At 51.8% G+C, this 15479-nt stretch overlaps 1 protein-coding gene across 1 annotated transcript; it reads right to left on the bottom strand.

The window, feature by feature from the left end:
• Positions 1–1487: 1487 nt before the first annotated feature.
• Positions 1488–15233, bottom strand: LOC139589439 (serine/threonine-protein kinase PAK 3-like). Its single transcript, XM_071425908.1, has 13 exons — positions 15141–15233; positions 9679–9716; positions 9171–9293; positions 8547–8669; positions 8241–8320; positions 7127–7190; positions 5831–5879; positions 4588–4700; positions 3947–4064; positions 3201–3300; positions 2575–2771; positions 1973–2110; positions 1488–1577 (listed from the first exon to the last, which is right to left on the bottom strand). Exons 1-13 carry the CDS (start codon positions 15231–15233, stop codon positions 1488–1490), a joined length of 1326 nt encoding a protein of 441 aa, XP_071282009.1.
• Positions 15234–15479: the final 246 nt, after the last annotated feature.

Here is a 15479-nt window from a genome sequence, read left to right as displayed (position 1 = left end):
AATAATAATCTTCTCTTAACTAAAAACAACACAACACTTAATGGACTTTAACTAAACGTGAGAATTAAAATAAACAGGTGGGTTCTTATTGCAGAGCATAACAAAACAATGAGCAAATACGATTTTCATTCCCCCTCGTTTCTCAGGGCGTGAGTTCTGGGCAGCTCCCCGCCACTTCATTCCCTCTCACTTACCCACAAAAAAAAAGAGAACACAAAATCAAAAGACTTCCCCCAGTGCCCTTCAGCAAACACAAAAGTCAAAAGAAAAGGTTTCATGGGGCACTAGACTGGGGGGAATCTTCTGATGGAGCAGGGCACAGGACTCGTGTGGTGGAAGAGAGTCGATCCTCCAGCAGGATGAAGGGTGCTGACCCTCCCATCTAAATAACTAAAATAACAGGGTTGACTGGCTTCTGAGGGTTACCTACATCAGTAATCTCTGAAGAAGGTATTACAACAAAAATGGAAGACTCCAAATACAAGAGGAAAGCAGGGGCAGGGTTGAGGGCAGTCAGAAAGTGGGATAGGGTAGAATCCAGGACACCATGGCCGGTGCCATCCTGGCAAGGAGACAGAAGAGGAGGGGAGATGGCAGATGGCTGGTGGCTCACCTGTGCTTGCTCTTGAGCAGGTTCCATCTCCCGGCCTGTCCTTCCCAGGGACAATGGGTTCAAGGAAGCAGGGGCGGAACACGAAAACTGGGAGAGGATGTCTGTCAAATATTGTGCAACTAAAATTTAAATTTAAATGGTAGTCAAATATACTGTCAGTTACCATCAAACATAGCAAAGTAAATGATTTTCAATAATCACGGTATCAAATGTATATTGAAACGATAAACAGGAGACCATGGGAGAGGTTAAAGTCTAGGGGACATTCTTCCAGGCCACAGCCCCAGGAAGTGCCCTAGCAGGCCCACAGGCCTCCACAGTGGCTCAGGCAGGTCCCAACTGCACAAGTTTTCACTCCCTCATGTTGGCCTTGGTTCCCGTGGCAGAACTTGCCTTCCCGCTGGACACTCACCTGCGCCTGAGCCCCTGGAGAAGCCCGGCTCCCTCCCCCTCTGCCCACAGCCACAGCAGCATCCCCAGCAGTGACACCACTGCTCTGCTCCATTCTGCCCTACTCTGCTCCTCTAGCCACAGCTGCAATGCCTCTATCTCCACAAGAGTTTGTGGCCTGGAGGCACTGAAGGAAGAAGACCTTTGCACGCTTCCAAACCATGCCACAAATCCCATCCATGCGTCTTCCCATATCGAAGAAACACCTGACCAATCAGAAGCAAATTTAGAGCTTATTCACAGGGTGAGAACAAAGGGAAGCTTCCAGCACAGTGAAGGTTTTATTTATTATAGTATTTATTTTGCCTATTCGAATAAAGAGACTACGAACTATGACCTAGAAACTAGAAACTACAAACTACGAGCTATAATCTACAAACTACAAACGACAAAGTGCAAACAACAACAATGGCCTCTTCCAGGGCTAGTATCTCCTGCTGGCCATAAACTGCTGCGTGGCCATGATCAGAGGCGTCAGCTCGGAGGTCGGCTTGGCTGATGTTACAAACGGATGCTGCCCAAAGAGAAAAAGAAAAACATGAACTGGTACTTTCCTCACAGGCTGAAACAGGCTTTCTCTGGCTACCAGAAAGATACAGAAAGAAGAAAAGGAGGGCATTCTGGGCACCACTGTCTCCACATCCAGGACCTTGCTACATGAGGCAAAATGGCTCCCAATCCCACAAATCCGTGACTCCAGATGTCTTCAGCTTAAGGAGATTTGGTCTAGGTGACCTTGAAAGGCTCCTTCCAAGGCATCCTAGGCCAGGATTCTCCTTTGTTTTCCTTTGCAAGCCCCCAGAGGGGAGATTCTTAGGAGCGGGCCCCATCAGACGCCTTGGACTTGAGCAGATGAGGAGCCCCTGGCAGCGGGCAGCTGGCGCAGCCTGCAGCCGCTTTGCCTTTTACCTGCAGCAGTTCCTGGGCAGACCAGCGCCTGTCCTCGTCCCTCTCCAGGCAGCAGTGCAGAAAGTCTCGCAACCACGCCGACTGTTGCCTGGGCTTCTGCAGCTTTGGCCTGCCCCCGCTGCTGATCAGCTCTTGAACCTAGAGAAGAAGGAAATGCCACGCTCTACCTGTCTCCTTCGCACCCCAAACTGCTCACCCAAACATACACCCCACGGGACAGGCTCCACTCTCCCGTGGCACTTTACTCCCTGCCAGAGCCTGGCAGATACCTTTCCTACCCCTACTGAAAGAACACAAAGCCACAGGCAGCCATAGCCAGTCCAATAGGCAAAGGCTCTTGCCTTCACCCCTGATTTCACTGGCTGATGGGGACTAAAAGCCCAGCTTTGCCCTTTTGTCAAAGCTTCCCTCAAGCAAAAGGCATCACCATTTTTTGTGCGGTTCGTGCACTGCAATGGCAAGGGGACGATCTGGACAAGGAGCACGAGAGACTATGCAGCCTGGCACCTCTCATTTCCAGGTGTTAGCAAGCTTGCCAGGCAGAAGAATGGGAGCAGATTATGTTTGGGTGTCAGCAGTATCTGAGAGCAGTTGCAGCGCACCGTGCGGGAGGTTTTCATCCGGTAAGGAGGCGCCCCTTCCACCATCTCGATCCCCACAATGCCAAAGGACCAGATGTCCACTTTGGGGCCATAGAGCTTCCTGGTGAAGATTTCTGGCGCCATCCAGTAAGTGGTCCCAACAGCTGATCTCCGTTTGCTCTGCTCAGCGGTCAGCTGAGCAGCAAGGCCAAAATCAGCTGAGGAGAAAAAACAGGCCAGCGTGAATGAGGAAAGCAAAGCAAAGAAATCCCCACTGTACCAATGTCCAAGAGGGCAGCGTGGAACCCGGCTGCCAGCAAGGGGCCATGCTGCCATTCCTCTGGCCTGCAGCCAAGGAAATACGGAATTGGCCACTTAGCAAAAGCCCCAGCTTTCAGGCAGTGGCTTTTAGTGCCCTGAAGCTATTAGACTGTAAGTGCCTTGCTTGGGAAGGGACACACGCACAAGCCAAAGGCACTCCTGAGCCCTTGTTCCCAGCAACACCTCCCTGCACCTTGGGGCTGTGCTCTGCGCTTGCATCAGGGCAGCCTGGACTGCCACAGGCACCACTGCAGGGAACCGGCAGTCACCCAAAGGCAGCCCCACACCGCAGCCTGCCACGGCTGAGCCTGGCCAACAACACCCACCCAACTTGACGGATCCGTCCAGACGCAGGAGAATGTTGTGGCTTTTGACGTCCCGGTGGATCACTTGCTTGGAGTGAAGGAAATCCAGGCCTTGCAGGCACTGAGAGAGGAAAAAGAAACACCAGCCTAAGTGGATTTCATCCCACAAGCGGGGAAGTGGCACATCTGCAACACTGCAACATTCCTGGGCCATGCTGAGCCATGGCACGACAGGCTGCTGGCAAGGGCAAGAGCTTGCTGCTCCAACACGAGGACAGCAGTGCCTTTCTAAGTGAGGGTGTGTTTGCTTCTGAAAGAGAAAGGACAATTGTTCCTCCGGCCACTGCCCTGCAACCACAGACTGAAGCAGCACTGCTGCAGTGGCTGTGCTCTCTCCAGCCAGACAAGAGTGGATGCTTTTGCAAACACCCCTTTGGTGCAAGGCTCTCTTGGAGGCTGAGCTCCATGACAGCCCAGTGTGTATCTTTGTCTGTGCCACTTATTTTACATTGTGCCACCAGCAACTTTGCCCGTCCAGGGAAGGAATGCAGCACACACAGGCTCCAGGCAAGTGTTTAGAGAAGCAAACACAAACACACTAGAAGAAGGGCAGGGACACTGGCAGGCACTTCAGATGCTCTTGCTACTGCCAGTCATAAGAGAAAGGCAGCAAGGAGACTCAGAAGATGAAATCACTCCTCTCCTTGTCACCCATTTGGAAGGACCATCCCGACCAAGGCATGGGAAGCACAGGCACCATCCCTTACCTCCCGAGAGACAGCTGCTATCTCTCCTTCTGCCAGGCGAGTCTCCCTGATGACATCGTGTAAGGAACCTCCGTCCATGAATTCCATCACGAGCCAGAGTTCCTCGTCCAGCAGGTAGCTGAAAGGAGGAAACAACAGCCTGGAGATGAAGGCGTGCACTCACACCACCTGATGGATTCTTGTTTCTGTGTCTCTCTCAGAGGAAGACAGGAGGAAGTGAGCAGTCATTCACTACGCTCTACAGGCCTTGAACTCTGGGCAATCTAAAACACTGCTTGGTATATCCACACCAACGAACAGGCCAAGGGAAATACAATCCGCAGTGCTTCGGCAACACTTCAGACCCATGGGGAAAAAATCCAACCCCAAAGCCAACAAATCCATGGGGAGAGAGCACAGGAACTTTGAGGCTGTTGGCTCAGTAAGATAGGGCCAAGTCCGGCCTTTGAAAGCGCCCTTCAAACTCGGTATGCCAGGAAAGAGTAATGCAGCCCCAATGCAATCTCCTCCCAAGACACTGTAGATCAGCCCAGAAACAGGAATGAACAGCTCCATCCTCTGCCATCCACCAAAGGAGTGCTTGAACCTCTGGCTTGCAGGATGTGAATGACCTTTCACAGCAGAACAGCAGAGCCACTCACCTGTCTACATAGTTGACAAGGTTGGCGTGCTTATTGCCACGCATGACCTGGATTTCATTCAGGCACAGTTCGCTGCCGCTCTCTTGCAGGAGACTAATTTTCTTTATGGCCACCTAAAACGACATGGAAAACCATGAACCAAAGAAGTCTGTGGCACAGGACCACAAGGGCAACATGGAGACAGTGATTATGGGATGACAGTGCTGGGCTGGGCCAAGCTGCCTTGTGACAGGACATCAGACCGCCTGCTCGGGCACCTCCCAGGACACAGAGCCACATAGCCTCTGCCTTGGAAACCTGGCAGAAACACGCTCTAAGCTCTCCACCTCAGAGGTCTAACAACACTCACTGTGCCCAGGGCCAGTCTTCTCCCATGGCCTTACTTTATCATCCCCATGCTCATTCACACACCTCTTGCAAGCAGGAAGCCATTTTGTGCCAGTAAAAATGGAGCAAAACTGCTGGGAAACCATTGGCACTTCTAGGGGATTGGATCATTACTCCAGCGGTCACTGGCATTCTCCATGGCACAACAACAAAGCAAACAGTTAGAGATGTGGCAGATAAAATGCTGTCCTAAAAACATCCTGAGGGCTATTCCTCCTAAGAAATACAACCCTACATACTTCACGATGAAAAAATGCCACGATGATGAAAACATCATTAAGGACACCTCCAACAACCACAATCCTAGCACTTCCTCACTCCAGGAATTTTCATTTTGCTCCACTCAAATACTTTTCTTCACACCACTGACTTTTGCAATTACTGCCTGACTGTAAAAAGAAATAACCCAGGCCATGATCTTCTAGGGATATACACCGGGCTATGAGCAGGGCTTAGGCCCTTGAGAGACTCCTTGCAGACCACTCTGTCTAAGCACAGTTCCAAGGGCAGCACTGCAGGTGCCTACAGAACTATCAGCACGATTCCCATCTATTTGCTAACAGCCAGAAAAGAGAACTCAGGAACCCTGCAGCCCCAAAGAGCAGTGCCATGCTCTGAGACACCACCTGGGCACTAAGACCCAGCCAGCGTGTCCTCCTCTGGCCTCCTTGCATTCCCAGGGGTAGCTGAGAAGGACAAAATCTGTCCCCACTGTATTTGGCAGGGAGGACACTGCTCTGCACTTCATCTGCCTTTGCAGCAAAGCTCTCCTGGCCACCCAAAGCTCAGCCACAGCTCACACCAGAGGGGAGGGCACTCGAGAGCTGCAGAAGCTGCGGCGCTGCTTGGCGCTTACCTCTTCTCCTGTGGCAGTCTCCACTGCCATGCACACCGTGCCGAAACCCCTAGAAACAAAACAGCAGCGGAGAAAGAAGAAGTCCTTTAGTCCCTGCCACTGCAAGACACTGCAGTCCAATGGCAAATAAGTCCTGGGGCAAACAGTAAATGGAATAGGACAGATTCTCCTCTGGGTCTTTTCCCCCTTTTCTCTTTCTGTATCTGTACATGTGCGGGATTTTTCCAGGAACTTGCCAGTTGGGCCTTCTCACACTTCTCCCTGGAGCCTGTCTGCCAAACTCAAGCACCACTACTGAGGCCTTCTGAGAAGGCTGAGGCCACGGAACAGCCATTGCAGGAAAGCCTCCAGACACAGATCCCTTCGCCAGCTTGCAAGGAAGTTAGTGCCCGGCCACAGCTGCAGCCACAGCCAGAGCAGGGAAAGGCTTCCATTGCTGCACACACAAATGGAGAAGTCCTCAAAACACAGGATCCTTGGACAGCGGCGTTCTGAGTCCAGAGCTGTTGTCAGCTGCTTCTCTTCGGTGCACCAGACACCTGGAGGACTCTGCTTTTCTGAAGATTTCTCGTACATTTGCCTTCTCACAGGGAAAATGTTGCAAATCAGTCCCATTTCCAGTCAGCAGAGCCGGCTTTCAAAGGGAACAGCTTGGTGGATCCTTTGCAGGAAAGGCCTAAACCCCACAGGATCCACCAGGGTTCTGCCATCAGCCAGATGATGCCTTTTCCTCTGGAGTGCATTGGCACTGGCCATTGCCCTGAAGCTTTGTCTTTTGCCACCTCAGCTACAAAAGAGAGCTGCTTCTTTCATTTCTGCTTTTGGCTGCTAGGCTAGGTGGTGGCCATCCAGACCACTGAATCTTGCTTTCAGCAAAATACTGGAAAGAAATGTTACCCAGAGCTGTTCCCTGACAGCTGTCAGCTGCTGACTTGACCTCTGAGGCAACAAAGTTTCTCCTCCTTTCATTCCCACGCATTCTGTATTCTTTTGAGACATGCCAAAATGATTTCTCCTAGGAAGAGCGGCAATCAGGTGCAACAGACTTGAGGGACAGGAGATCTGCCAGGTGCTGCTCTTTGCCGCAGAAAAGACATTGCCAGCGTCCAGGTGTCTTTGCCGCCCTGCCTTCGGACCACAGCTGTAAATGCTGACCAGTACTGAGAGATCATCAGGCATCATCCTAACGCAGTGTCTGAACAGCTTTGGAGCTTGCCTGACGTCGCTCTGGGGAGATGTGACACCAGCAAAATGCACAGGCCCTGCCTTTGAAGAAGGAACTACGGCTGCACTCACCCTTTGCCAATGGTTTCCAGCTCTGTGTATTCAGCCTCAGGATCTCCCTCGCTCACCAGCATCTCTGTAAAAATCCCAAGGAAAGATGCTCATTTCAAAAGAGATCCCACCCTGCAGCAGATCAGAAAGGCAGCCCCACTCTCTGCGACTCTGGGCCCTTTCAACTCAGGCAGTCGGCAAACAACAACACCACCGCACCACCACCACCACCACCACCTCAGAAACAACAGCAGCAAGACGAGCAGCCCTGCAGCACAGATGGCCTGTACCAAACTAGACGTCTAAACTAAAATCTAAGCACGTGCAGAAACAGTCAGAGGATGCAGGGATCAGAAAGCTGTAACCAAGAGAACTGGTTGTTGTCTAGAAATGTTAAGGGCAGCAGGAATAACAAAACCTTGCTGTTCCTGGCAATCAACACTCTGTGACCTTCAAGCAAAGCTTTAATCCTTGCAAACATCAAAGGCATCTTGGCTCCTGGAATCAATTGTTCTCAACAGCTGCCCTTTGCAGAACAGCAAGAATATTGCAGAGTGCTTCCAGCAGAAGCACAATCTGCAGCTTTAAGCAGGACAATTTTGCCTAAACATTGGCCTTCTGCCTTTCAGGAGCAGCAGCTCATGTTCCAACCTACTGTGCTGGGCCTTAGGAATGAGGTGCCTGAGCCTTTAGGACAGGCCGAGTTCTGAAGATGACCTTGGCCGTGCCCCACAGGAGCTCCTTGAGGCCTACTCATTGGCTGGGTCACGGCCTCCTGCTCAGCCAGAAACAATCTCTGGTTTGCCTTTTGCCTCCAGGGGAGCTCAGGCAAAGCCAAGCCAGGCTGAGCTGCTCTCAGAGGCAGGAGCAACACCCCGGTGACCCCTCACCACCTCAAAGCACAACAACAGGTCCTGTGTGGAGGCCTCAGGAGCTGGCACTCAGCTGAGGAGGAACAGGAGCTGGGACAGCTCATGCCGACACACGCACACACAGGGCACTGCTCCAGCAGACAAGGATCACAAAGGACGTACTCAGCATGGCCAGGCACTTGTCCTCTGTCCTCTCTCCCAGCTGCTCTCTGCTGCCAGAGGAGCTACTGGTGCTCCAGATGCACGAGCTGCTCCCGCTGCACTTGCCAGCTTGGGGACTGGAGGCTCCTTCAGAGCCTTCTGCTGCAGCTCCTGCAGGTGCCAGGACAGAGGAGGTGGAGCTCTGGGAAAAGAAATGAGTGAGGTCACAAATGTGCCTGGCAGAGGTGCCCCTGCCATCCCATTTCAAATGCAAGCCCCCGGGAAGATGCTGCTGGCCACAGCCAGGGCTCTTCACCTCTCAGCTTTTGCAGCCCGCTTCTCCAGCTCAAGGCCCAAAATCCAAAGGCTGCTTTTACACCACGGACAAAATGACACCACACACACTGCTAACCAAAGCAGGCACTTACTGATGATGTTTGCTCTGGGCCTGGGCTGACAGCAGGGGCAGGTTCATGAGCACCTTCCTCCTCTTCAGCCTCTTCCTCGCATGCAGAGGCAGCCAGAGCAGGTGCTGACGCTGCCCTTCTGCTCTGGGGACACACAGCAGCATGAGGGACAGGAAAGAACCTGGCATTCACCACCTCACCTATATTCAGCTACAGGCCCCGCTGCATCTCAGCTGTTCCTTTAGCTACTGACAGCTGCTGTCTGCGCAGGGCCAGGTCCCTCCTGGGGACAGTGTCTCCTCATATCCTGCAAGCTTCTGAACTGCACCTTTGCACTGCTCTCTTCACTGGGGACAGGGAGCCTGCACAGCCACTGGCCACCAAGGGCCTCACTTGTACCCCAGCAGCATGCCAAGACATCCTAATGCTACCTCCTGTCTCTTGCTAAGACAAATTCACAGCCCCTTTCAGAACAGTAGGAAGGTGATCCCTGAACTTCCAAGTTCCAGGCCTCACTGCCTGCGGGAAGGGCAGGAAAGATTCCAGCCCTCAGCATCTTCAGCCAGGCACGGGAGGTGCTGTCTGATCAGAAACTTGCAGCTATGCTTTGCTCCAGCCACAGGACTGCCCAGAGCTGCCACTTACTGATGCTGCATGCTCAGGCCCTGCAGTGGCAGCAGGTACACTTTGCTGGGCATCTTCCTCCCCTTGGGCCTCTTCTTCAGGAAGACACACAGCCACTGGAGGCTCCGAGGTTCCCTTTGGGCTCTGCAGACAGACAGCAGCGTCAGGGACACGTAACCTCCTTTATATTCAGCTCTAGACCCAGATGCACTCAGGAGAAAGCATCTGCAGAGAAATGGGATTCTAAGGTGCTCAGACTCAAGTAGAATGGGCCAGCTAGATGGGACTGCACTCTCTTGTACAGGAGAAATTCCATCATGGCAGCCACCACTTTCAGCTGCTTAAAAGTTCTGGAAAGGAACGGGAGAAAACAGCCCTGGGTCCTCCTGCTGCTGCTGTTGCTGCAAAGGGCCTGGGCTGTACTTTCATTCATCCAGCCAGGCTGGCACCGGACTGCAACCAGCCCAGCTCACAGCTTGCTCCGCAATTGCCAAATGCTACCAAGGCCAGAGGCTCCTTTGCCACTCACCCAAAGAGCGGATTCTCTCCAGGCACGGCTGATGTGACCTGCAACACACAAGGGAAAAAGAACCAGATGCTCTAAGAAAACTGCCTGTGCTGGCCATGCCCACCCCAAAGTCAACCCAAAGACAGAGCATTCTGCTTTCACTACACCACTCCAGCAGCATCCCTTGTGGCACACAGCAAGCAAGACAACAGCAGCACAACACACTGCCTGGTGTCTCCCTTTTCTCCTCTTTGGCCACTCAACCCCTAGAAACTTGAGACTGAGAAAGTCTACAAGTGGTTCTCTAACAGTCATTGCTTCTGCCCCACCTCACCCAGCAGCCCCTACAGCTCCTGTAGGCGCTCTTTCCTGTATTTCCTCCTCTCTTTCCTGTATTTCAGTCTTCTCAAGACATTGCATGCAGCAATTGCCATGAGCTTACTGAAAACCTTTCCCCAGGGAGGCTTCACCCAAGTCCCTCTGAGCCATGGTGGCAGTTCTATCATGACACAGCACAGGAACAGCTCCTGTGTGTGGGAGCATACAAGAACTCCTCAGAAATGGCTGTCTCAGAGGCCTTTACAAAGCACATTCTGTGATTTCATCACAGAACAAATGGCTCTTTTAGCGCGCAGGAAGTGTCAAGTTCCACAGGCACATGCTGGGATGAGGGAATGCAGACAAGAAGCCTTGAACTGAGGGACTTTGCCTCAGTCCTGGAGAGCAGTGCACAGCTTTTACAAGGACTCCTGCCAAGCTCTCTCTTCCAGTCTTCCCATCCTGGAAGTTGTCTTGCTTGAGCCAGCAAACTGAGGAGACTCCAGACTCCATTGCCACAGGCCGTGGCACGGCAGGAGCGGAATCCCCGCAGGCTACATCACAAATGCTGCCCATGCCCCACTGGCTAGAGACACGCCCTTCTTAGCTGGAGCTGTGGGCACGGGCGTTACCCAGCTGAAGGCCTCTTTGTGGCATTTGGGTTTCCATATGCTGCACTGAAGAAAAACGTCTACTTACGTGCCAGGTGGGTGAAAAAGTACCCGGAATAAGCCACGGTAAAAGCCGTGAAAGCTGCAGCACACACTCCCTCCATGGCTGGAGCAGTGCTGCTCAATCTGCAAGGGACAAAGCCTGTAGGGAGAAAACAAAAAAACTCAGAGTCCTGCTGGCAGAGACCTCGTCGATCAGCAGGCTCCCCTGCAGTGAGCGTGCCGCAGAGCTGCTCTGCACACTGAGCCCTTCCGGGCCTCGGCACAGCAACTCTGCCTGACAACGCTGCCATGCGGCCGCTGACATCACAATAGCAGTGCCCTGGGCTGCTTTGTGAGTTCATGCACAGAACCACACCTTCTCCACAGATAATGCCAAAAAAAGCCTGCAGCTTTCTCCTCTGCTACAAAGCCACACAGAAAGCCCTCCTAGTCCATCACCTGTTGCTCAAGGCATCTAAGAGTAAAAACACACTAAGCCCCTCTAGCCCGCACTGAGAAGCTGAGCACTGAGAAGGGAGCAGGATGTGAGGAACCACATTAGTGCTCTTTGGCCACTATTGCTTCTGAGCAAAAACCAGAAGGCTTCTTCCAGCGGGACCTCCCTTAGTTCCAGAAAGCAGCAAACTATCAGAACCCAGGAAATTCCTCTGGCTGCCCTGGAGGGCTCAAGCCGCTGCCCGGGGGCTCAGAGACTTTGGCACAGAGCCCAAGACGCCTGTGCCTTTGATTTAGCCCTTGGAAAAAACAATCACCAATCTTAATATGAAGAATTACAAGTCAAAAGAGTTTAAGTTGAATAATAGGTAGTTTGTCACCAGGTGAAAAATAGATTTTTGAGGTTTTGAAAATGACCGCTTGGGGGTCTCAAGATGGAGGAATTTGGATGTGCCTTGTCCTTCTTCCTCCTTCTTCCTAGCCTCCATCTTCTGAGTGATGTTGGCACTTTTAGATTGGTTTAGAGGAGAAGCGCACTGTCTCACATAGGTGATAGGTATTGGGAAGTTATTGTAAATAGTGTACACATAGTTTTGGGTATAAAAAGACAACACTGCCTCTGAGGTGGGCAGAGTGTCTCAACCCAACCTGCTAGACAGACCTTGGCGGGTCGGAGAAAGAATATCATAGATAAGAAACAATAAACAACCTTGAGACCAAGAACAGAAGAGTTCCCACTCCTTCTTCAACTGCCGGGCTGGGGAAAGAGACTTTCTAACGCATCTCAGGGTCACTCTGACCAGCAGAGATTCCAAGAGCAAACAGGGAGAAGCACGACTTCAATGACATTGAGAGTTTCCTCCTAGGTACAGAGACAAGGCCATGTGTCTTTCAGCACTGTTTATTCAAAACATTTTACATCACTGCCGTGGCTGGGATTTCAGCAGGGAAACGCCATGACAGGAAATGCAAGGAGGATCCTTCTCTCTGACTCACTCTAGCAGAGAGGCCTTGGCACCAAAGCACCACCACCATTTTTTCCCCCCACTTTTGTCCTTCCTCAGTAATTTTTAGAACACAGGGCTGAGATGGGTGGCACTGAAGTGACAGCTCTGACACACAGCTGAAACCATCAGGGCCAGGGGGGCATGTGCGACTGTTTTTCTTCTCCAGCAGAACAAGGCAAGCCAGAGTGCTGACACTGATACCAAGTGAGTTCAGCCAAGCCCAAAGGGAGTGCAGCCAAGCCAAGTGCAGCCCAGCAGGCTGGGAGGAAGAGGCAGCAAAGCGGCAGATCCCATTGCCACGCACACGCCCGGCGTGGCGGACTGATGGCAGCGGCAGTGCCAAACAGAGCTCCGCAGGGAGAGACAGACACCCATCACCATCGTCACTGCCACCAGCACTGCCGCAGAGAGGGAGCAGCAAACTGCCACTGCAGGGCCAGAGCTGCTCCCGGCAGCACCAGCAGCCCCCATCTACCATCAGAACCATGCTGGAAGCCCTGGCCATCCTGTCTTTGCTCCAGGGGCCCCGTGTGACACTGCACCTCTCTTGCTTAAGCCATTACCTCTTTCGCACAATTTTCTTCCTATTGTCGTCTACTGCTTTTTTTTTCTTTTTCCCCTCACTACATTATAACTCTAACATTCTCAGCTTCTCATAGATTGGTTTTTCCATTGTCCCCCTCCATTGTGGTGGAGAAGGGGAGAGAGGAGAGGCTTTCCCAGGACTATCTCAAGATGAGGACATAGAAAGGAGGGAAGGCCTTAGAAAGAAAAAACCACACTCAGGATGCCTCTTTGGGAGGGAAGCAAATGTGCAAGCTTCTTAATATCCAGCCACAAATCTCTGGAGTCTTGACAGCCAAGAAGCACAGGTAGCTGCAAACCTTGTTGTGAGACACTGGAGGACATTGCTGGCTCAAGCCCTTTCAGGCGCTTGTAGGTGGGGAAAGGGGCAGATCAAGCCTTGCTCTGCTGAGGCCATGCCCTACTCTGCACGCCCCACACCCCCAGGCCTGCATCCCAGCCCAGCTGTGGCCGCTGATCCCTGGCACACCAGAGGCAAGGCTCCACACCTGTGTCTGGAGCCCCTAACCCAGCTCCTAAATGGCCAGGTGAGTGGCAGCCCCATGTGGGGGAAGGCCCCAGGAAAGCCAAAGGCTCTTTACCTCGGGATGTGTGGCCACCACATCTCTTGACCCTACCTCCTCTTGGTCTCATTTGCAAGCTGAGCTTCCTATCCCCTTTCAAAGCCTTTCACAGTCTAGTGCTCTGTCAACAGTGCCTCAGTTCCATGGTGGGAATTCTGAAGTCCTTTCAGAGAAGCCTTGCCTGAAAGAGAACAGGTCTGGCTTGCAGTGCATTGCCCTGGAGGCCTTAGGAAGTTGCTTTGCCTGCCATTACCCACTTACTGGCCAAAAAACACATGTGAAAGACTGAAGCTTTGCCAGCTGTGACAGTGGCCCAAAGAGAAGGCAGTTAGGGGCAAAATAAGGAGAATTATTTTGGTGCTGGCACGCACATCAGGTACCAGGTAGGTGAGAAAAGCCATCTGTAAATAGCTCAGCTGACAATCAGGGAGGGGAAGGTGCAAAGAAAAGCAGAGGTAGAAATCTCAAAGGAATGAGAGGACTATGGACAGAAGTTGAAACTAGCCTAAAGAAAAAGAAAAAAAAGAGTAATTGGATGAAATACTGATAAAATTCAGCAAGTCTTCTCTTGGTGCTGGATGGTGCATTGGGGGATAGTGTTGGCAGCTTGGGTGCCCATCCCAAAGCCATCACGTGTTTTCCCTCTGCTCTGAGACGGGTTCAGACAGGCTGTTGATCTGCATGGCCACTCCCAGTTGGCCCCAGAGTCCTCTCCACTTCATGATCAGCTCACCATAAGTTTTCTGGCTGTCATCCGTTGTGGCTTCTCTTCTCCTGAGCCTTGGTGTTGGTCACTGTTGTCTGAGGTGTGGCTGTGTGGTCATTTCTGGCCCGTGCCCTCCAGGACAAACCCCCACACTCCCCCTTTTTTGTTTTATTTAAAATGAAAGGTATAACAATCATAGTAAAAATAATATCTTCTTATAGCTAAAACCAACACAATACTTAGTAGATTTTAACAAAACTTGGGAATTAAAATAAACAGGTGGGTTCATATGGAAGACATAACCAAACAATAAGTAAATACAATTTTCATTTGCCCTCACTTCTCAGGCCCTGACTCCCAGACGGCTCCCGCCACTTCATTCCCCCTCACTTACCCACAAAACAAAAGAGAACAGAAAATCAAAGCCAAAAGACTTGGGGTGACACCTTTCCCGAGTGGCCTTCAGCAAAAACACACAAGTCAAAAGAAAAGGTTTCATGGGGGACTAGAATGGGGGAACCTTCCGGTGATGCAGGGCACAGGACTCCTGTGGGGGCAACAGAGTCGGTCCTCCAGCTGTTTTATTCTCAACTTCTATTATAGCTCTGACCTATGAAATATGTATTGCAGCAAAAATGGGAGTCTGCTAATACAAGAGGAAAGCAGGGGCAGGGTTGAGGGCAGTCAGAAAGTGGGATAGGGTAGAATCCAGGATGCCTGCCAGGGCCATCCTGGCAAGGGGTCAGAAGAGGAGGGGAGATGGCAGATGGCTGGTGGCTCGCCTATGCTTGCTCTTCAGCAGGTTCCATCTCCCGGCCTGTCCTTCCCAGGGACAATGGGTTCAAGGAAGCAGGGGTGGAACAGGAAAACTGGGAAAGGAAGTCTATCAAATATTGTGCAACTAAAATTTAAATTTAAATGGTAGTCAAATATACCGTCAGTTACCACCAAACATAGCAAAGTAAATGATTTTCAATAATCACGGTATCAAATGTATATTGAAACGATAAACAGGAGACCATGGGAGAGGGTAAAGTCTAGGGGACATTCTTCCAGGCCACAGCCCCGGGAAGTGCCCTAGCAGGCCCACAGGCCTCCACAGTGGCTCAGGGCAGGTCCCAACTGCACAAGTTTTCGCTCCCTCATGTTGGCCTTGGTTCCCGTGGCAGAACTTGCCTTCCCGCTGGACACTCACTTGCGCCTGAGCCCCTGGAGAAGCCCGGCTCCCTCCCCCTCTGCCCACAGCCACAGCAGCATCCCCAGCAGTGACACCACTGCTCTGCTCCATTCTGCCCTACTCTGCTCCTCTAGCCACAGCTGCAATGCCTCTATCTCCACAAGAGCTTGTGGAGACTTGTGAAGGAAGAAGACCTTTGCACGCTTCCAAACCCTGTCACAAACCCCATAGAAGAAACACCTGACCAATCAGAAGCAAATTTAGAGCTTATTCACAGGGTGAGAACAAAGGGAAGCTTCCAGCACAGTGAAGGTTTTATTTATTATAGTATTTATTTTGCCTATTAGAATACAGAGA

This window comes from Agelaius tricolor, unplaced genomic scaffold, assembly GCF_023055355.1.
Source record: "Agelaius tricolor isolate 1412-34295 unplaced genomic scaffold, bAgeTri1.0.p SCAF_4, whole genome shotgun sequence".
In the NCBI taxonomy this organism is placed as follows: domain Eukaryota; kingdom Metazoa; phylum Chordata; class Aves; order Passeriformes; family Icteridae; genus Agelaius; species Agelaius tricolor.
Note: the sequence above shows the minus strand (reverse complement) of the source record. Positions and strands in the feature narration are given on the sequence as shown.

What these genes read in the sequence shown, in the direction of transcription:
- LOC139589439 (XM_071425908.1), bottom strand. Translation starts at nt 15,233, where the DNA reads ATGGAGCAGAGCAGTGGTGTCACTGCTGGGGATGCTGCTGTGGCTGTG. An exon ending in GGCCTGAGCATGCAGCATCA is followed by an intron (nt 8,670 to 9,170) that starts GTAAGTGGCAGC and finishes GTGTGTCCCCAG; the next exon opens with AGCAGAAGGGCAGCGTCAGC. An exon ending in CTTGTCAACTATGTAGACAG is followed by an intron (nt 4,065 to 4,587) that starts GTGAGTGGCTCT and finishes TCCTCCTTTCAG; the next exon opens with CTACCTGCTGGACGAGGAAC.